This window comes from Vitis riparia, chromosome 18 (genome assembly GCF_004353265.1).
Source record: "Vitis riparia cultivar Riparia Gloire de Montpellier isolate 1030 chromosome 18, EGFV_Vit.rip_1.0, whole genome shotgun sequence".
Taxonomy (NCBI): domain Eukaryota; kingdom Viridiplantae; phylum Streptophyta; class Magnoliopsida; order Vitales; family Vitaceae; genus Vitis; species Vitis riparia.
This window is the reverse complement of record NC_048448.1, coordinates 32,024,495-32,045,592: the sequence shown is the minus strand read 5'-3', so window position 1 is coordinate 32,045,592 and position 21,098 is coordinate 32,024,495. Positions and strand designations below refer to the sequence as shown.

At 29.9% G+C, this 21,098-nt stretch overlaps 2 protein-coding genes across 2 annotated transcripts; one reads left to right on the top strand and one right to left on the bottom strand.

Moving 5' to 3' along the window:
- Positions 1 to 1,317: 1,317 nt before the first annotated feature.
- On the top strand, positions 1,318 to 2,934 carry LOC117905356 (UDP-glycosyltransferase 88F3-like). Its single transcript, XM_034818268.1, has one exon. The coding sequence runs from the start codon at positions 1,384 to 1,386 to the stop codon at positions 2,812 to 2,814; it is 1,431 nt and encodes a 476-aa protein (XP_034674159.1). The 5' UTR covers positions 1,318 to 1,383; the 3' UTR covers positions 2,815 to 2,934.
- Positions 2,935 to 6,099: 3,165 nt separating this feature from the next.
- On the bottom strand, positions 6,100 to 7,202 carry LOC117907726 (NAC domain-containing protein 90-like). The gene is made up of 3 exons (XM_034821369.1): positions 6,946 to 7,202; positions 6,584 to 6,858; positions 6,100 to 6,475 (listed from the first exon to the last, which is right to left on the bottom strand). The coding sequence occupies exons 1-3, from the start codon at positions 7,100 to 7,102 to the stop codon at positions 6,158 to 6,160; spliced, it is 750 nt and encodes a 249-aa protein (XP_034677260.1). The 5' UTR covers positions 7,103 to 7,202; the 3' UTR covers positions 6,100 to 6,157.
- Positions 7,203 to 21,098: the final 13,896 nt, after the last annotated feature.

Genomic DNA, 21,098 nt, shown 5'->3' with positions numbered 1-21,098 from the left:
AAATTTAAATAAATATGTTTACAAAGGATTTAAGATTTTTTAAACACTAGCAACAAATTAGGTATAGTATTATTCCACCCTTCTAGATTATATATATCAAATTTAATTTCAAAAATCAATTTGATTTAGTTTTTATTTTTTTATTTTTAATATATAATTATAATAATAATGATAATAATAATACCTTTAAAATACATTATAAAAAATTATAATATTTTAATTATTTATAAAATATATTTATTTTAACATAATTAAAATAATTTTTTTAAAAAATAAATGGGATAGGACCGGCGCACCATGGTACGAGAATTTCTTGTACCCCGTCCCTTCCTATTTAATTTTAATGAAATACTGATGAGAAATATTTTGAATAAATGAGGTTGGATTTGGATGAGACCTGTTTGTCCCAAACCTAGCCGTTGGCACTTGCATTCCTAACTAAATCTCCTCAATTAAAAAATGAATAATTTTAATAAAATATTATTTAATATTTTGAAAGTTGACTATTTAAGATCTCATACATTTCTCTGTACTGTTGAATTGTAAATGTGGGCGTGGATGGAAGTTGAATATTTAATTTTGATAACATTGGGAAGCAGTGGGCAAGCTTTAGTTGAGGTACGACTCTTGAATGACACTGTCTGCCAATTGAACGGCATGCAACCACCGACCCGATACACCAAAAGAAAATAAAGCCAAAATATGCAGGAAAAAAATAAAAAATAGAATTAATAATTATTATTATTTTTCGATTGTTATCAAATAAGAAAAAATAATTATAATTTTGGATCTTGATTGTTATTTATTTAGAGTCTAATGAAAGGCCCCACACTTTGAACATTAAATATCAATTTGATACACCTAAAGATATCAAAATTGATACTTTGAACCCAAGCGGTGCGGGATTAATCACCGAAACCCTACACATGATATTTTCCTCCACTTTTGTACGCATGGGGCAAACGTGGGCGGCCACAGAAGGACCGAGATTGGTAGACCGTGGACCCGCGTTTCCGTTCTGGTGCATTGAAAAGCTGCCAATCTGTTCGATGACGTCAGAAAAACAGTGCCCCGAGTCTTTTTATTAAAAAAATTATTTTTTTATATTTTGGTAATAAATTAAATCAAATATAAAAATAAAATAATTATACTTTATTTATTTAATAATAAAAAAATTAGAAAATCAATTAAATATGATAAAATATCCAAAAATACCTATTAAAACAAAAGAAAAAAAAGGTAAAAATTAATAAAATATCTGAAAATATTCGTTTTAGTGGTATCATAGATCTGGGTATTTTAACCCTTGCTTGCAAACCATTCACCCCTTCACCCCCTCCGCCCTTCTTGAGCAAAACACCCAAATCGAACAGAGGGGCAGGCATGAAGGACACAATACTCCTGTTCCCAGCCACCGGCATGGGTCATCTGGTATCCATGGTGGAGCTGGGCAAACTCATCCTCCACCAGTACGGCCACCAATTCTCCATCACTATTCTACTCATCAATGGTCCTTTCGACCCCCCGGCCATCACCTCTTACGTTAACGCCATCTCCCAAACCCACCCCTCCATTACCTTTCACACTTTGCCTCAACGCTCCGTCGACACTGCCCCCACTCGCAGCCACGCTGCCATTGCTTTCGAATTCCTAAGCCTCTACGGTTCGGATTTCTTCGACTACCTGAAGCACCTCCCTGATTCCTCCAAGCCTCGCGCTATCGTTATCGACTACTTCTGCGCTTCTGCTCTTCCAGTGGCGCGTGAGTTTGGCATACCGGTTTTCCATTTCTTCACCTCCGGTGCGGCCATTCTTGGTGCGTACCTGTACTTGCCGACGATGCACAAAGAGATCAACACCACCCAGAGTTTCAAGGACCTCCCCGACACTCTGCTTCGTTTTCCTGGGTTTCCTCCGCTGCCAGCGACTCAAATGCCTGAGCCCTTGCTTGATAGAAATGACCCGGCTTATGACTACATAATTTACTTCTCCGAATACCTCCGGAAATCCGACGGTCTTTTGGTCAATACTTTTGAAGCGCTTGAGCCAAATGCGCTTCAAGTCCTTGCAGATGGGTCGTGCGTCCCCAAAGGCACAACTCCGCCGGTTTACTGCGTGGGACCGCTGATAGCCAATCCAGATGAAGGTGAAAGTCAGCACGCTTGCTTGACATGGCTGGACTCGCAGCCAAGCAAGAGCGTGGTGTTCTTATGCTTCGGCAGCCGCGGATCCTTCTCGGCGGAGCAAGTGAAGGAGATTGCCAAAGGATTGGAGAACAGCGGACAGAGGTTCTTGTGGGTGGTGAAGAATCCACCAAAAGACAACAGCAAGCAGAGTGAAGAAGCCGATGAGATAGACTTGGAATGTTTAATGCCAGAAGGGTTCTTGGACAGAACCAGAGAGAGGGGGATGGTGGTGAAGTTATGGGCACCGCAGGTGGCAGTGCTGAAGCACCCATCAGTGGGCGGGTTCGTGACGCACTGCGGGTGGAACTCGGTGTTGGAGGCGGTGGTGAGGGGAGTGCCGATGGTGGCGTGGCCTCTGTATGCGGAGCAGCATATGAATAGGGCGTTGTTGGTGGGGGTGATGAAGATGGCAATAGCGGTGGAGGAGAGAGACGAAGATCGGTTAGTGACCGGAGAAGAGGTGGAGAGAAGTGTCAGAGAGTTGATGGATACTGAAGTAGGAAGAGAGCTGAGGGAGAGAAGCAGGAAGCTGAGCGAGATGGCGGAGGAAGCTTTGGGGCCACGTGGCACCTCAGCCGCGGCTCTTGCGAAGCTAGCAAAGTTATGGTCATGGTCAAGTCAAGGATGAAGATGGAAGACGAGGCTAAAAAATGAAAAATCTGCGCTTGGCTGTATTTCTACGTATGTTTCGTATGTGTTGGATTTTCTTGGCATTTACAATGGCATATTTCAATTTTAACATTTTCACTTAGTCTTTTATTAATCCAATGATTGGATCCACTCAAAATTTTTTCTATTTTAATAAAAAAAAATTCATGAGAGAGAGAGAGAGAGAGAGTTGAGGTTGATTTATGATTTCATTAGCAAGATTCCTTTAGTTTATATTTGGTTCTCACGAAATTTGAAAAAAAAATGCAAAGGAAATAAAATAAAGAACAAAAGTAAAAGGAAAGAAAAAGCGAAGGAAAATAAAAAATAGAGTTAAATACTATAAATTATTTTTATTTGTTACTTCAAATTCATTTTATTTATTTTAACTCATCAATATAAAGATTAAATAATTTTAAAATGCATAAGTTTCTAACTAATTTTAATTATATTTAATTTTCTTTGAAATATTTTATAGGATAACTAAACATAAGAAAATCATTTTTTTTTAGCCTTTTTTTTTTTTTTTGTACTTTTCGGAAACCAAACATAACCTATAGGTGGCCATCTTTCATAGTCATATGCTTTCCTAATAAGATTTGAGATCTCAACTTTTGGCTTTTTAATTCCTTTTTATATTTTGTGATTAAATTAATGGAGGAGTGTGATTTATGGTATCATTCAAGTGATTCCTTCATCTAAATAATGGAGGTTGTGGTTGTAAGGCCACTCTCACTTAAATCTTTTAAAGCAATTAAGAGCTTAAATTGTAGTAATTTCAAAATAAAGAAACGAAAAAAATCGTCTAAAGTACTTAATCGAGTTGAAGCCATTGGATCAAATGAATCATTTGAAGATAAGATGGTTCTGGTGATTGCGTTTAGTAATCCTTTAGTTAGTAAGACTCACATTTCCTGTTATAGAGTCTTAACTATCGATAAGATTTCCTTCATAGTATAAAAAGAGAAAGTAATCATTGAAATTTTTTTAAAATTTTTAAATTTTTATGAGAGCACTTTATTTAAAAAAATATTTTGAAAATAAAATAAGCTCTTAAAATTTAAATTTTCATTTTCACAGAACTCTCATTTTTCATAAATTATTTCCAATTTAATAAATATTTTATTTTGAACCTATTTTCAAATAATTTTATTCTCATAATATCACTAAGTTCTTAAAACCATTTGGATAGTTTTGTTAATAATAAACTATCCATCATGAATTTTCCAAAAATATTTTTTCTATTAAATTAGAATATTGTGCAGGTAAGGAAGATTCCATTTTTATAAAAATGTAGAAAATAAGAACATGTTTCCAAAAAAAAAAAAAATTTTGAATATCCCAAAATTTGAGAAGATTTTAAAAACTAAGATTTAGTTTGATTATGTTTTTTTAAAACTTGTCTTTAAAAATTGTTTTTAAGTTAAGGAACAAAAAACAGTTTTTAAAAACAAGTTTAAAATAACATGGTCAAACAATCTATATTTTTCTTTTATTTTTAAAACTTGATAAAAATAACTTTTACTTGTTTTCTAAAAGTTGTTCTCTATTCATTTTGTTTTTACAAATTATTTTTAAAGAAAAACAACCAAACAGTTTTAAAAATCATACAATCAAACGGGGCTCGAAATCTTTTAGAATTAATTTTCTAAAAATAAGAAAAATGCTCTTAATCCTTTTCATAAAATATTTCCTTATTACTTGCATAATTCAACCTAGTCGCTTGTTTGTGATGGTGAGGCCCTTCTCTGTTTCCGAATCCATCACTTCTTTTTGAGATGGGCTTATGCAACATAGCACAATGGCTCCAGGATGCAGACAATTAGGAGGCATCAAGTGGTTCGATGGGGTTATTAGAAACGTCTTTATCACCCTTGATGCTGCCCTCAAAGTTGTTACGCCAAACCAAATAAATGGAGATGTGCCTCTTGTCCCCTTCACCCATTTCTAAGGTGTATGAGACCATATAGAAATCAGAGTTGTTATCTGAATTTTTAGGTTTAAAATATCTAGATATACAATCGATGCATTCTTAATATATCATCGATATATTTTCGATATATCCAATATTTCTTTTGATTTTTTTAACCGATATTTCAATGAAATATTAGGATTTTCCCGATATTTCATTCATTGGGAAAATCTTTAAAAGCATGGTCAAAGCCATGTGGATACACTTAAAGACAAAATGCTCATGTGGATTCTATAGCAACCTCTAGAGCAAGTTGCTCCTTCTTAAAAAGACATGCACCACAACATATATAAAAGAAGGGTAAAGATTATTTTATTAAATAAATTAATTCTAATTATTTTATTTTCATTTTTGATTTAATTTATTATCAAAAAAATAAAAACATATTTTTCTTAATAGATATTTTTTTTATATATAATCTATATATTTATTAAATATAAAATTTAAATATTAAAAAAATTATACATATATTATTATTTATTTGATATCATTAAATACATTTAAATTAAAATAGATTATAATTTTAATATTAAATATATTTTAAAATTAGACATATTATCATAATATTATTGTAAAATAATATGTAATACAACTTAATAATAAATGTAAACTTAAAAATTTATATTTTTTATTGATGTAAATGATATTATTATCAAATATGACAAATTATATATATCAATTTTTTTAAAACAAAATAATTTTAAAATCTTTATTTTTACTTCTTTTATATATATATATATATATATATATATATATATATATATATATATATATATATTAGAATTTAGAATTTTTATTAATTTTTACATCACTAATATTTTGTGTCAAAATATCTATGTTATATCTTCGATATATTTCATATATCCATAAAATCAAAATACCGATATATTGATGATTACTAATATTTTCATTCTTAATTCCCTTTAGCTCGTCAAGAAAAGAAAGAGGAAGATGCACATGATCGAATTCGAATTCATGAAAGCTCCCTCCCTCCTCAATTCATTTCTAATCAACCCTCCGCATTTCTTCTATTCCCAATTCTTAGCCTTTTGTTACTAGCTTAATATATGTAAAATTGGATACAAAGAAAATTCAAAGAAAATGAATGGAAGATGTGTGGAAAAGAATCTTTTGACTATGTTTACGAATTAGAAAATTAGAGTGTGACACTAATTCTAAGAAGTATTTTAAATGATTTTAATAGACACTTTCTAGAAGCACTAGAGATTTTCTCCCTCTTGATGTGATTAGATTCCTTTTTTTTTTTTTTTTTCTTCTTATGAAATCCAAATATACCAAATAAGAAAAATTCTATTTTTCTTACTTAGCATTTATTTTTTTTACACTATGTTTACAGCCAATCCAGTTGTCCCCAATCCCATAGAAAATCGTCGATAGGTGCGGAGGAGGCTTGGAGATGAACATGGTCATATCCTCCTGAATATGAACATTCAGGTGATGAGCTTCTTTTCTCCATCATTTGAGTATCCTGAACATGATCAGATGACACTGCAGCAGCAGCAGCAGCAGCGGCGGCGGCGGCGGCATGTTGTCGTCGAACTTGTTGGCTGGTTTCTTCTCTCGTCACTGTGCCAAGGGGCCGTCGATCAAATGCTCTGAAGCTCCCGGATATCACATAAACTCGGGACAGACTGAACTCATGCCTCAACTGATCAATACAAAGAAAGAGAGAAAGGAAATGAAAATTGGCAATACTCAAGAGAGAGACACTCTTTTGGTAGCAAGTATTCGAGAAAGAAACTGAGGAATTGCATACCTTTGGAATAGCATCTGCTTCTATGGCTCTGTACTCTTGCATCTTCCACTTAGTTTTTCTGCCAGCAGGAGCTTTGCCGTTGTAGAAAACCATGGTCTTCTTCACTCCAATCACCCGATTATCGGAAGAGTAGACGTAGCTTGGGGAGCCCGTGGCCTTCCAGTACCCTGACCCAGTAGTCCTACTGGGCCTCCCTCCCTGGACCTCCCTCGCTTGTCGCGGGGTAAAGAAAAACCATTGCTCAGTGTCCCTTCTGCACACCTCCCCTGAAAGCCCTGCAACAACATTTCACATTCAGTCACCCAACAAAAGAGAGACATGAGAAATTAAGAGAGCCACAAAGAAGAGGAATAGACATTAACTTGGAAGATGCCACGGCTCCAGCTCATAAATGTTGACATCGGGGATGACCCGGTTGAGCTCCTGCAGCCTCTTGCCCTGGAGCTTCATGCGGAGGTAGAAGGAGACGAGTTCTTCTTCAGTTGGGTAGAAGCGAAAGCCCGGTGGGAGGTCCTCCATGGCTGTCGATTAATCAGTATTGTAGTCGGTGGTGCGCTACTATGGCCTTTTGGGTTGTGGGGTGAATGTGGTATACTCTAATATATGTACAGATAGAGGGAGAGATTTGAAGTCTGAGAGACCAAAGAATTTGCCGAGTGAATGGAGAAAAGTGAGGAGTTTTGGGGATTGAGTAGACTAAGACACTAGCACGCGGTTTTACTTCGAGAAAATGATGGTGAGATGATGGCTTTGGGATTGTCGCACGCTCTAAACATGATCACTCCGTTTTGAACCAGTCAAGCCCCTCCGCTTCTTCCACCCTTTCATCTCTGCGCCCTTCTTACTTTTCTCATCATACTACTCCGTCAAACCCTTTCCCATTACTGTCTCGCCATGCATCATAAAAGAAGAAAACCCAAAAAATAGAAATAAATAACTAAGGGTTCGTTTGGCAACCTGCAGGAAATCCGTTACGGTTTTTTAAAAATAGGCGAGGGTTTTTTCAAGGACAATGTCCATAACATGCATGTCTTTGTTCACATTTTTAACTATCGAAAATTATCTCCCACATCAATAAATAAATTAAGGCACGTCCAAAAAAGTAATGTAAATTATATTTTGATAAATTACATACTTTTCTTTGAACAATATTTCTCAAACCTTGGTCGTATGTTTATGCATGGAAAAAAAAATGTACTTACCGGTACCTTTCCAATTTAAATATGCATTCTTATGTGGAAAGTCAGCAAGCAAAGAGAGAAATAATAAAAACACAAATATGGAAATAAAAATCCTATACTCCTTTCGGAGTTCACAACCCAATCTAGAGAAACAAATTCAACATTCATAAACCAAAAAGATAAAACCATTCATAGTATAATCCCTTTTGGCCATAGGATAAATAAAACACCCTATAAAAAGTAGAGTTAACATACTTTAGATTAGATTTAGTATGTTTTTCCTAATCTAGGGCTCCGGTTGTTGGGATACCCCTAGATCATAGGCACATACTCTTTAAACATCTAACGATGTTAGATCTACATAGTGGACATGATAATAATACTAAAATTATAGACCTAATGCTTAAAAAACTTACCTTTGATCTAAATGTTCTTATATTACAATCTACATGACGAAAAAGATGGTGTGGTCCCGAATACATCACAATCTTCCGCCTAATAACTCTCTTTTAAACATTGGTACATAAGAATGTTGGAATAATCTCTATAGGGATAGAGGCTAGGGTTCTCTTTGTCTGATAGACAAAATGACTAAACTTACAAACCCTAAATCTTAAGGTGGTTTATATAGGCTTTTATCTATGGATTTAAGTCACACGAGCCCATTTTGGGCTTGAGTCACTTAGTCTAACCCACTTGAATCCTAATTAATCGATTAGTCTTGTTGGGTTCTAATTAATTAATAAACTAAATCCAGAAAGACTATTCAAAAACTTTTGTGCAATTATGTGTTTTTACCAAAATGTCATTATGCACACTTATAAATAAGAAACTCATTTATCTTTTAAATGGTGTACCACAAAGGAATTTGAGCTTGACCGAGGATTAATGAGGTCCATAGGAAAATAATGGCTCTTTAAAATCTAATTCTAAAATTAACTCAACATCATATTATAAAAAGTCAACTATACGCCAATATCATATGATATTAAATCGAGATATGAAACTTAGGTTTGTAACCTACTATCCACTATATAGAAACTTCCCAGTAATTGATGTCTATAATTTAGAAAAACAAATACTATCAACTTCTTAAGATTACATTTTTAATCATTGAGTCTTAAATACTTCTATTTTGTAATCAACTAGCGTACTATAGTTTACAAAAAGAATATGCCCAATTCTACTAAAGGATCACAAGCCTTTAGGATCATTTAATGGGAAACACTATTTCAATCACATGAGATATTGTGGTGCCTATCTTATTGACACTTACCTACCTTAACTAATAGTAATATAATCTATAAGGAATATATGACATACTTAGGATCTCACCCATAGGTTAAAGATACTGAAGACCTCAACACTAGCGCAATATTCTTTTAAGGTTAAGAACTCATATAACATAGTAATTTGGTGAATCATGATAACCTAATATTCTGATTAACCTTATGTTCTATCCAATGTACAACTATACACATTAGTGCACTCTATGTATTGAAAAAAAAATTATATATAAAAATTAAGAAAAAAAATACTATGCAAAGGAAAAAATTATAGAAAAATAAGAAATGATAAAATATTTTCCATCATTTTCTTATTCTTTTTAAGCAATCTAAATAAAAAAATTAAACATTATATCTTCCTTGAATTCAATACAAAAACATGATTTATCAATTTAGAATTAGAAAAATATGAAAAATTCATCATTTTTATTGCATAATTATGAAACTTGTTTTGTTTTTAATAAAATTAAAAATTAGAATTAAAATATAAATATATAAAAAATACATTAGATGTTTTTTGAAAATAGTTCTTAAAAGTATTTTGGTTTTAAATGGTAAATTTAAATAACAAATTATACTATCATTATATATAATAATTGTAAGGGTTAAAACCCAAAATTTTGATTTAAAATTTGGGAGCCAGTGATTACAACTAATGTGGGGTTTTCACACCTTAAATGTCTTGATAGAAAAAGGTGAAGTAATTTAAATGTTTTGAATTTTAAAAGCTTTTAACTAAAGGATATTTATGTTATTGTCACACCACCCCACCTACTATTTTCCCTTGAAAATATAACCTACTAACAAAATATTAAGAAGCCGTTTGATTATATTTTTTAAAATAGCTTTCAAAAAACAATTTTTGAGATTAATTTTTAATCATTGTCAAAAGCAAAATTCTATTTAAAAATTCAAATATGTAAAACAACTTTCTTTGCTTTTTCTTCACAAAAATACCTCTCCAAATTATTCTCTATATTTACAAAAAATAAAATAAAATAATTGAATCCATCTTCAATTTGTTTTGTAACTAACCTATTTTCGTAATAAATTTTCAAAAAAACTATTTTGTATTAAAAGTTTATCCCTAAGTGTTAAAAAACTATTTTTTATTCTAAGGTTATGTTTGATTCTTGGAAAATTTGAGGGAAAATAAAAAGAAAAAAAAAAAAAAAAAATTTAAATCAATAAATTATTTTTATAAATTTCTTCAAACTCATTTTACTTATTTCTGTCCGTTATAATAAAATTAAATAATTTTAAAATACATAAATTTCAAACTATTGTTAATTATATTTGAATTTTTTTTTAATATTTTTTTATAGTAAAATTAAATATGATAAAATTATTTTTCCTAACACTTTTTTTCTTAGTATTTTATTGGATCAAACATAGTTTAAACGTCATAAAACCATAAAGATCAATCTTCAAACACCCAAACACGCTCTAAATTGTTTTATAGGATGAGACTACGCGTGATAATGATCTTGCTATAGAGGGTGGACCAGGCATGATAATGACCCAAAAAGAACATCAACTTTGATGAGTCTTGAAAAGGCCTCAAAATATAAAAACTCAAATATACCCTTGTACTTTTCACTTTAAAGTCAAACATATCCCTTACTTTATCTTTTTTCTATTTTATCTTTTTTTTTACTAATTATTTTTTATTATTGTGATAATGACCCATTTGGGAGAATTGTTTTATAGGATGGACTATGCTTGATAATGACCCAAAATCACCAACAACTTTGATAAGTTTTAAAAGGCCTCAAAATATAAAAACTCAAATATATCCTCATAATTTTCACTTTAGAGTAAAAAATGTCCCCTACTTTGTCTTTTCTACATTTTATCTTTTTCTTTTTTAATTAATAATAATAATAATAATAATCTTAAAAATTATTATTTCATTCTCATAATTAAAAAAATAAATTTATTATATTTTTTATTATATACATTTGATAAGAAAATATTACAATAAAAAAATTATTTTTATATTTTTATTAAATAGATTTCATAAATTTTGAATTATTAAACTTTACAATATAATTATTAAGAAAATATTATAATAAAATTTTCTTATAATTATTAAAAAACAAAATTAAGACATGTCTTAATGTATTGTACTTTTAATATATTTATCTTATAAGTTCAATACATAAGTATCCTACCTACAATTTACCTCTTTTTCTTTTCTAATCATCATCATTAATAACCTATCAAATAAGAATAATATTAATACTAATACATATAAATAATATAATAATTAATTATAAATTATTGTTCCTTTAATTATTGTTTTAAAGATATTATAAATAATTTATTTAAAATAATAATAATAATATATAATATAATAAATTTTCAAATTATCATTTCATTTTGATAATTAAAAATATAAAGTTCTTATATTTTTTATTATATAGATTTCATAGATTTAAAAATTTTTAATTTTTCAATAAAACTATTAATAGACTTATAATAACAATAATTTTTATAACGAAAATCATAAACTTAAAAAAAAAAAAAAATCGTCTTCTAAGGTTAATTTACAGTAAAAGGAATTTTAAAGAATATACGGAAGCTATTGACAAGTGTTTGTTTAAAAAAAATTAAAAATTAAATTAAGTTATATCTTAATATATTATATATTTAAAATATTAATGTTGTAAGATCAATGTATTTTAGTCATACCAATAACTTAGATATAATATTAACAAATTAGATTAGATAAACTCAATATTAATGGTATTGATTAAAATAAGAATCAAATTCAAACTATAACAAAAGGAAAATCATAAATAAATAAAATAGAAGAACAATTCAAAATGTCTCCTGATTCAATAGAAAAACCCCCTACAACAGTCAATGCAATTTCTAATAATTTTGTAAGTAGAAAAAATTATTATTCAAAATCCTCTTTTCCTGATGTTCAATTAGAAGAAAGAAATTATCAATTAGCTGCTAGTTACGATGGTAGTAGTTTTTATGAATGGAATATAGATGGAATGAGTGAATATCAAATAATTAATTTACTTCATGAAATGATGATGGCTGCAAATGCTTATAGAATCAAGACTAGTAATTTTGACTTTCATGATGCTGGTGCCTTAGTAATAGGATTTACTGGTTTACTTAAAGGTTGGTGGGATCATTATTTGAGTCAAAATGACAAAGAATACATATCAAATGCAAAAAAGACAATAGTCAAAGAAGAAGGAACATCAGTCCAATCTTATGACGAGGATGCTGTCAATACATTAATATTTGTAATAACAAAACATTTTATAGGAGATCCAATTTATTTTCAAGAAAGAACTTCTGAAATCCTTAATAATCTTAGATGCCCAACACTTTAAGATTTCAAGTGGTATAAAGATATGTTTTTGGTCAAAGTTATGACAAGACATGATTGTGGAAGTCATTATTGGAAAGAAAAATTTATATCTGGTTTACCCACTTTATTTGCAGAAAAGGTTAGACAAAGAATAAGAAATATTCATAATGGTAGAATTCCTTATGAGTCATTAACATATGGAGAACTAATTACTTTTGTCAATAATGAAAGTTTAGCTCTTTATACGGATATCAAATTAAAGAGTCAAATGAAAAAAATAAAAACAAGACAGTAAAAAAGAATTAGGAAAATTTTGTTCATATTATGGTTATGATACAATAGTTGCCCATTCAAAAAGAAAAAATAAACAAAATAAAATAAAAGGTAAAAAACCATACACATAGTCAAAATTTCAAAAGAAGTTTGTAAAATCTACTCCTAATAAATCAAAATCTTCAAATAAAACAACTTTAAAAAAGAAAACACCAACATGTTACAAATGTGGAAAAGTAGGACATTACTCAAGAGATTGTCAATTAGAAAACAAGATCAATTCATTAGAAATAAGTGATAAACTTAAAAATTTAATGATAGGATTAATGATTGATAAAGAAAATGAAGAATCAAGTGAAAATTATGACTCAAAAGAAAATAATCAAATACTGATAACACAAGAAATATCATGTGAAGAGTCAAGTCTAGAAGAAGAATCAGATAATAAAAAAGATTGTGACGGTATTTGTGCATGCTCATATAAATCAATAAATGTGATTTCAAAATATTCAAAACCTTCTTTTAATCTTATTATTCGAAATTATGTGCTTCTCATAAACTCAATATATTTTCAATTTTGGTATGATAAAGACAAAAACATTAGATATTTGTTTTATTCTTCAAAAGAGATACTAAAATTTGAATTTCCTCTACAGATAGAGCAAGAAAGGATTACATTTGGGAAATTTACTCTTCCAGTAATTCCTAAAACTAATCTGTCATTCAGGATTCATAAAGATATAGAAGGAGTAGACAGATCACAAAAATGCATTTTAGACAACCTTTGGAATGCAAAAAGTGATATTCAAAAGTTAGAAGCTTTAAATGCCTTATCTTTTCATTTTAAACAGTTAAATGATAAATTAGAAAGTTTTTCTAACACTTCAAGTTCTGATATACATTGCATCCCAATGGATACGGATCTTGAAAATTTCATTTGCAGGAAAAAAAACAAAAGAATCTAAAGCTACATTTTCAAAATCTTTTCAAAATGAATTTCAAAAGAAATTTCCAAATCAAAATATGAACTCAAAACTTGAAAGGAATTTGATGTTTGTAATGGAAAAGTAGGACGAACATTAGAAAAGTTTGAAATCATGGCATATGAAGCTTTGGTTTTCTTGGATGATGAAGGAAGTTGAGGCCTAACGGGAGTGCCCATTAGGATGGAGAAGGATCCTTACCCTGCAAAAACTCCTGAGTAAGGAAGTCAGGAACAAAAGGATTTCTTTTAATATTTCTTTTTCTAATGATATTTATTTAAAGGAGGTTCATCATGAGAGAAAATAATTGACTCGGACTCTTCTTTAAAAAGAGGAATTTCCAGAACAAAGTTTGACATATTTTTTAGTTGATTTTCTATTTGACTCATTTCTTCATCTAATTTTGAAATATTAAATTTTATGTGATGACTATAAAATGATGCAGATGATGATGTAGTTGATGGTGTAGGTGATGATGCAACTAATGATGCAGTAAAGCTGATTATCTTATGTGATGATTATAAAATGATGCAGATGATGATGCAGTTGATGATGTAGGTGATGGTGTAGAGGAATTTCCGGAACAAAGTTTGACATATTTTTTAGTTGATTTTCTATTTGACTCATTTCTTCATCTAATTTTGAAATATTAAATTTTATGTGATGACTATAAAATGATGCAGATGATGATGCAACTGATGATGTAGGTGATGATGCAGCTAATGATGCAGTAAAGCTGATTATCTTATGTGAAGATCTTTCGAAATCATATGTAGAATTATTTAATGCAGATGTAGAACTATCATGGGACCTAAGAGATCTAGAAGAACTAGTTCTACTTAATTCCCTAATAATATTACTCATTGTCACAGAAAATAATCACAATTTTATCCTTAATCAATTCAAATAATTTCCTGAACAGGGACCACCACAAGCAGATCAACACGGGACTAACACTCCTTCTGCCCTTAAACATTGCTATCACAGGCTGACCAATCCGTTCACAGGAAATTCAACCCGAACTAAGTCAGGACTAAATCTGTGATTAATTACTGTTCTAACTCGTAACACCACTCGGTTCTCAAGCAGAATGTGGCTCTGATACCATTTGCACCCAAGACATACAACAATTCATGCACGCAATAATTAATTATGTCTAATGAACTCCAAGCATAAAAACAGAAATATTTAATGTCTAATTCTGTCTAATTTAGTGCATAAATTTAAACATAAAAACACAGATATTTGAATATGAAAATATTGTTGATTGAAAATATACCTTGATTATAGAGAGTTGTTGAATGCAAGCTTGTTGACAGCAAAGAGATGACTCAAAGTGATGAATACAAAAGACTGGAGAAGGAAAATTACAAGAGAGAAAATTTTAAACTCTCAATTTCTCACTATCTCAAGCTATCAAGCTCTCTTGCCAAGCTCTTTCCAAACTCTGCCTGTTGATGAATTTTGCATCTCTATTTATAGGCGATGATTCGGACTTGAAAAGTAGTTTTGAGTCTTCAATTTTGAAAATTTTTTGAATCCACTTCCACGTGTAGGAACATGAATGAAGTCTGCAGAAATCTTATTCTTCTTGTCTCATTTCTTTCTTTTCTTTTCCATCACGTTGTTTTTGAGTCATTTAGTTACTTTTGAGTCATGGTGCAAGACAAAAAAAAAATACTATTCACTTTTTTTTTTTTTTTTATGTACTTTTCACACTTTCAGACTTTACATACTTTTCTTTTCTTTATTTTTTTCTTTTTTTATTTTTTTTATTAGATAAATACAACGGAACAAATTTACAAAGATACAGATGTACAAAAGATTCTTGAAATCTTTTATCTGGATTGACTCATAGGTCCTCCGTAAAGGATTAACTCAGGGTCAACGTATGAATCATCTGATAAAACTGTGTCTTCAGTTTCTTCATTTTCTTGATCTCCAAACTATTTGAGGGTTTGAATGAGTTATTGACGATATTGCTCTAAATTAGTAGTGGTTGCTAATGAAGCTTGACATTTGCTTTTCAAAGTTAGGAATTCTTCTTGAGTTAGTCCTTGAGAAGAATTACTTGAATCTTTTGAATTTGATGATCCTGGACTTGTTGAAATTAATTGTAAAATCTTCTGTTGACATACAAAATCATGATTGAATTTGTCCCTCTATTTGATGTTGAATTCTCTAGAAAGAGATAATGGAAAAGGATGAGGTTGCTTTTGCTTCTTGATTATATTCCATGAGAGAATCCATGGAATTCTTAATCTCGAACAGAAAGTCAGGAGTCTAAGCTGAGTAATAGACTGAGATGAAGTCTTGCTTTTGTAGAAGTTGAATTTTTCTTGAATTTCAGGAGGAAATATGGAGTCTAGTAGACCAAAGAAAGTCCACCATTTTTTAAACTAAGTAGGAAATTTGGTATTACAATTTCTTGAAAATTGGGTGAACCAAGAATGTTGGTAGCTTTGTAAATAAAACATATTATACCAAGCATCCATATAATCTATGTAATTGTAGCTCATGGGATGAAAAGGTTGACTAAAGGCCTTGCAAGTGAAGGGTTTTTGATTCCAATCAGCAATGGTCATGACTCTGAGAATTTGACATTTGGAAAAAGCAATCCTCTGAGGATTATTTTTATCAGTGTTATGAGTAATTTCAACTGAATCGGTGTCCACCAGGATGAACTCATAAAATTGACGAGTTTTCAAAGGATCATTGGAATTGAAGGTGACTCCTTGAGGAAATATGTAAGGAAGAATTTTATGAATCTCTTCATAATTGAACTCTGGCTCAATGAAAGCAATTTCTAAGGTTTGAGGTTTTTTGACATATTGACTATAAGAAAAAGAAGGAGAAGGAGAATGAGAATGAAAAGGTAAGGTTGAAATAGTGTTAGGGTTGGATTGTCTCTGAACATCAATATTTTTAGGGGGTAAGCTTGAATAAAAATTTTTGAAGGTTGAAGAGGAGGAAAATCTAGACTCAAAACTTGAAAGGAATTTGATGTTTGTAATGGAAAAGTAGGACGAACATTTGAAAAGTTTGAAATCATGGCATATGAAGCTTTGGTTTTCTTGGATGATGAAGGAAGTTGAGGCCTAACGGGAGCGCCCATTAGGATGGAGAAGGATCCTTACCCTGCAAAAACTCCCGAGTAAGGAAGTCAGGAAGGGAATTCAACTCTCCTTTGATAAATTCAATTTCAAAATCAAAATTTGAAAGTAATTGCCATCTTGCAAAAATTTGTTTTGAAACTAAATTTTTAACATCTTTTTGTAAAATATCTTTTGCAGCTTTGCAATCATTTTTTAAAAGAAATTTTTTATTTATTAGATCACTTTGAAATTTTGGAATACACAAAACTATAGATAAAACCTCTTTTTTGACAGTTTAATAATTTATTTGAGCGCCCAACCAGATCCCTGAATGATATCTAACTATATGTACTTGATTATTGTATTCTTGTTTTAATATGCCTCCATAACCTAAATTAGATGCATCTGATTCTACAATGAGCAATGCATTTGGATGAGGGATGCTAATGCATGGTAAACATTTGACTTTTTGTTTAATTTCTTTGACCAAATTAGTATAATGCTCAGTCCATGTAGGTGCATTTTTCCTTAGTCTTTTGTATAATGGTTCACAAATGATTCTCAAATCTTTGAAGTAATAAAAAACATAATTTAAACAGCCTAAAAATCTTTACAATTGTTTTTTGTCTTTTATCTCATTAGGGAATTTGTTAGCAAATTATATTGATCTTTGAATAGGTTTGGTTTTTCATTGAAAAATTTCATGTCCTAAAAATCTAATCTTTGTTTGAAATAATTTCATTTTTGAAGTAGAACAAGCCATTCCATTTGCTTTAATGACATTAATTTTTTTTTTAAATGAATAAAATGTTTTTCTAATGAATCAGAAAATACTAAAACATCATCAATGTATACAATTATAAATTGAAAATGAGGATTGAAAATATCATTCATAATATTTTGAAATTCAGAAGGGGCATTTTTGATACCAAAAGGCATGACATTTCATTCATAATGACCAAAAGGGACAGTAAAAGCAGTTTTGTATCTATCTTCTTCTTTAATTTGAACTTGCCAGAATCCAGATTTCATATCAAATTTTGAATAAATTATAGAACTATGTAGTCTTTTGAGTAAATCTTGCTTATTAGGAATATGGTATCTTATCCATTGTAATACTTTATTTAAAGGTTTATAATTAATGACTAATCTTAGTGCTCTTTGTTCTATCTCAGCAGCATTTTGTACATATAAAATGGCACAACTCCAATGAGATTTTGAGGGTCTGATTAATTTCTTTTTTAATAATGAATCAATTTCTTGTTTACAATATTCTAAAAGTTTTTCATCCATTTGAATAGGTCTAGCCTTAGTAGGAATTTTAGATTCATCAAACTTTTGAATGTAAGGCAGACTTATCTCATGTTTCTTCCTGGATCAAAAAGCATTTGGAAGATCAGAACAAATTTCCTTTTGAAAAAGATCTTGAATTTCTTTTGAACCTTTTCTTCTACAATTTGTTCTTTTTTTTTTTTTTTTTTTTTTTTTTTTTTTTTATATTGAATTTCTTTTGATAGATAATTTATATGGGCTTATTTTCTTTGAATTAAATTTATTCTTTTATTTATTGAACCACTTTGGACTTGATGTATTTCTTTTTTAGTTGATGGATATATAAAAGGAAAAAATATGGTGTTTCCTAATATTGTTGTTTTGACGCCTTCATCATTTACTTGAAAAGGGTAAAATAATGTAATAAAAGGAGTTCCTAAAATTAAAGGTTCAGTCATATTTTTTACTAATATAAATTGAGTTCTAAAATAATAATTATTTTGACATATATGAACATTTTTAAGTTTAAACTCTATTTTTAATTGTCTTTTATTCGCAGCAAAAAGTTCTTGTCCGGTTTGTTCATAATATTTAATAGGAATTAATCCTTCTTGAATACAATTCATATCAGTTCCTGAGTCTATTAATGCTACTCACTATCTCAAGCTATCAAGCTCTCTTACCAAGCTCTTTCCAAACTAAATGGAAATAGTAGTATTAATAGACTCAGGAGCTGATATGAATTGTATTCAAGAAGGATTAATTCCTGTTAAATATTATGAACAAACCGGACAATAACTTTTTGCTGCAAATAAAGGAAAATTAGAAATAGAATTTAAACTTCAAAATGTTCATATATGTCAAAATAATTATTGTTTTAGAACTCAATTTATATTAGTACAAAATATGACTAAACCTTTAATCTTAGGAACTCCTTTTATTACATTACTTTACCCTTTTCAAGTAAATGATGAAGGTGTCAAAACTACAATATTAGGAAACACCATATTTTTCCCTTTTATATATCCATTAACTAAAAAAGAAATACATAAAGTCCAAAGTGATTCAATAAATAAAAGAATAAATTTAATTCAAAGAAAACAAGCTCATATAAATTATCTATCAAAATAAATTCAATATAAAAAGATAGAAGAATAACTTGTAGAAGAAAAGGTTCAAAAGAGAATAAAAGAAATTCAAGATCTTTTTCAAAAAGAAATTTGTTCTGATCTTCCAAATGTTTTTTGGTCTAGAAAGAAACATGAGATAAGTCTACCTTACATTCAAAATTTTGATGAATCTAAAATTCCTACTAAGGCTAGACCTGTTCAAATGAATGAAAAACTTTTAGAATATTGTAAACAAGAAATTGATTCATTATTAAAGAAGAAATTAATCAAACCCTCAAAATCTCCTTGGAGTTGTGCCGCTTTTTATGTACAAAATACTGTTGAGATAGAAAGAGGAGCACCAAGATTAGTCATTAATTATAAACCTTTAAATAAAGTATTACAATGGATAAGATACCCTATTCCTAATAAGCAAGATTTACTCAAAAGACTACATAGTTTTGTAATTTATTCAAAATTTGATATGAAATCTGGATTCTGGTAAGTTCAAATTAAAGAAGAAGATAGATATAAAACTGTTTTTACTGTCCCTTTTGGTGATTATGAATGGAATGTCATGTCTCAAAAATGCCCCTTCTGAATTTCAAAATATTATGAATGATATTTTCAATAAACAATATTTTCATATTCAAATATTTGTGTTTTTATGTTTAAATTTATGCAATAAATTAGATAAAATTAGAGATTAAATATTTTTGTTTTTATGCTTGGAGTTCATTAGACATAATTAATTATTACATGCATGAACTGTTGTATGTCCGAGGTGTAAATGGTATCAGAGTCACGTTCTGCTTGAGAATCGAGTGGTGTTACGAGTTGAACAGTAATTAATTACAGATTTAGTCATGACTTAGTTCGGGTTGAATTTCCTATGAACAGATTGATCAGCCTGTGATAGCGGTGTTTAAGAGCAGAAGAAGCGTAAGTCCCATGTTGATCCGCTTGTGGTGGTCCTTGTTCAGAAAATTATCTGAATTGATTAAGGATAAAATTGTGATTATTTTCTATGACAATGAGTAATATTATTAGGGAATTAAGTAGAACTAGTTCTTCCAGATCTCTTAGGTCCCATGATAGTTCTGTATCTGCATTAAATAATTCTGCATATGATTTAGAAAGATCTTCATATAAGATAATCAGCTTTACTGCATCATTAGCTGCATCATCACCTACATCATCACCTACATCATCATCTGCATCATTTTATAGTCATCACATAAAATTTAATATTTCAAAATTAGATGAAGAAATGAGTCAAATAGAAAATCAACTAAAAAATATGTTAAACTTTGTTCCGGAAATTCCCTTGACTCTTCTTTTGATTCTTTACTTGACTCTTCTGGATTTAAGTTTTGTTGCTCTAATAATTTTTTATTATGTGGAGAATTTTCTATTGCTTTTCTTGAAGTTAATGTTGCAATTCTTTTAAGGGGTTTCCTATATTTGAAAAACCAAAGGAAAAAAGGAATAGTCATCCTAACTTGTTGTATGTATTTTTCATATTGTTTTCTTAAAGCATTTCTAACTTGAGGAGGAAGTTGTTGAAAATAATTATTATTTCTTTTATTTCTTCTTCCAAGTCTTTAATAGTTATTGGCATTTGAGTCTTTTTGAATCTATTATAAATTTCATCCATCGAATATTGTGTAGGTTTAATTTGAATTTTATTTGAATCTTCAGTGAGAATTAAATTTTTAAATTTTTTTAAATAGTTTCTTTGTGTTTCTTCATCTTGAATTTTATCTACAACATCAAAAAATATTTGCTTATCTATTTTGAAGATATTACATTTATTGTTTTTATTTTTTTCTTTATTTTCTATTTTTTGTATTTCATTAATTTCTTTTATTATTTTTTCTTGATATATCACATGGTCAACACGACCAAACGTGCTACAGTGCCTGGAAAAAGGCCTTTTTTTTTGCTGTTGAGGGGATTCGAACCCCAAACCTAACCTA

What these genes read in the sequence shown, in the direction of transcription:
- LOC117905356 (XM_034818268.1), top strand. Translation starts at nt 1,384, where the DNA reads ATGAAGGACACAATACTCCTGTTCCCAGCCACCGGCATGGGTCATCTG.
- LOC117907726 (XM_034821369.1), bottom strand. Translation starts at nt 7,102, where the DNA reads ATGGAGGACCTCCCACCGGGCTTTCGCTTCTACCCAACTGAAGAAGAA. An exon ending in GGAGCCGTGGCATCTTCCAA is followed by an intron (nt 6,859 to 6,945) that starts GTTAATGTCTAT and finishes ATGTTGTTGCAG; the next exon opens with GGCTTTCAGGGGAGGTGTGC. An exon ending in AAGCAGATGCTATTCCAAAG is followed by an intron (nt 6,476 to 6,583) that starts GTATGCAATTCC and finishes TGTATTGATCAG; the next exon opens with TTGAGGCATGAGTTCAGTCT.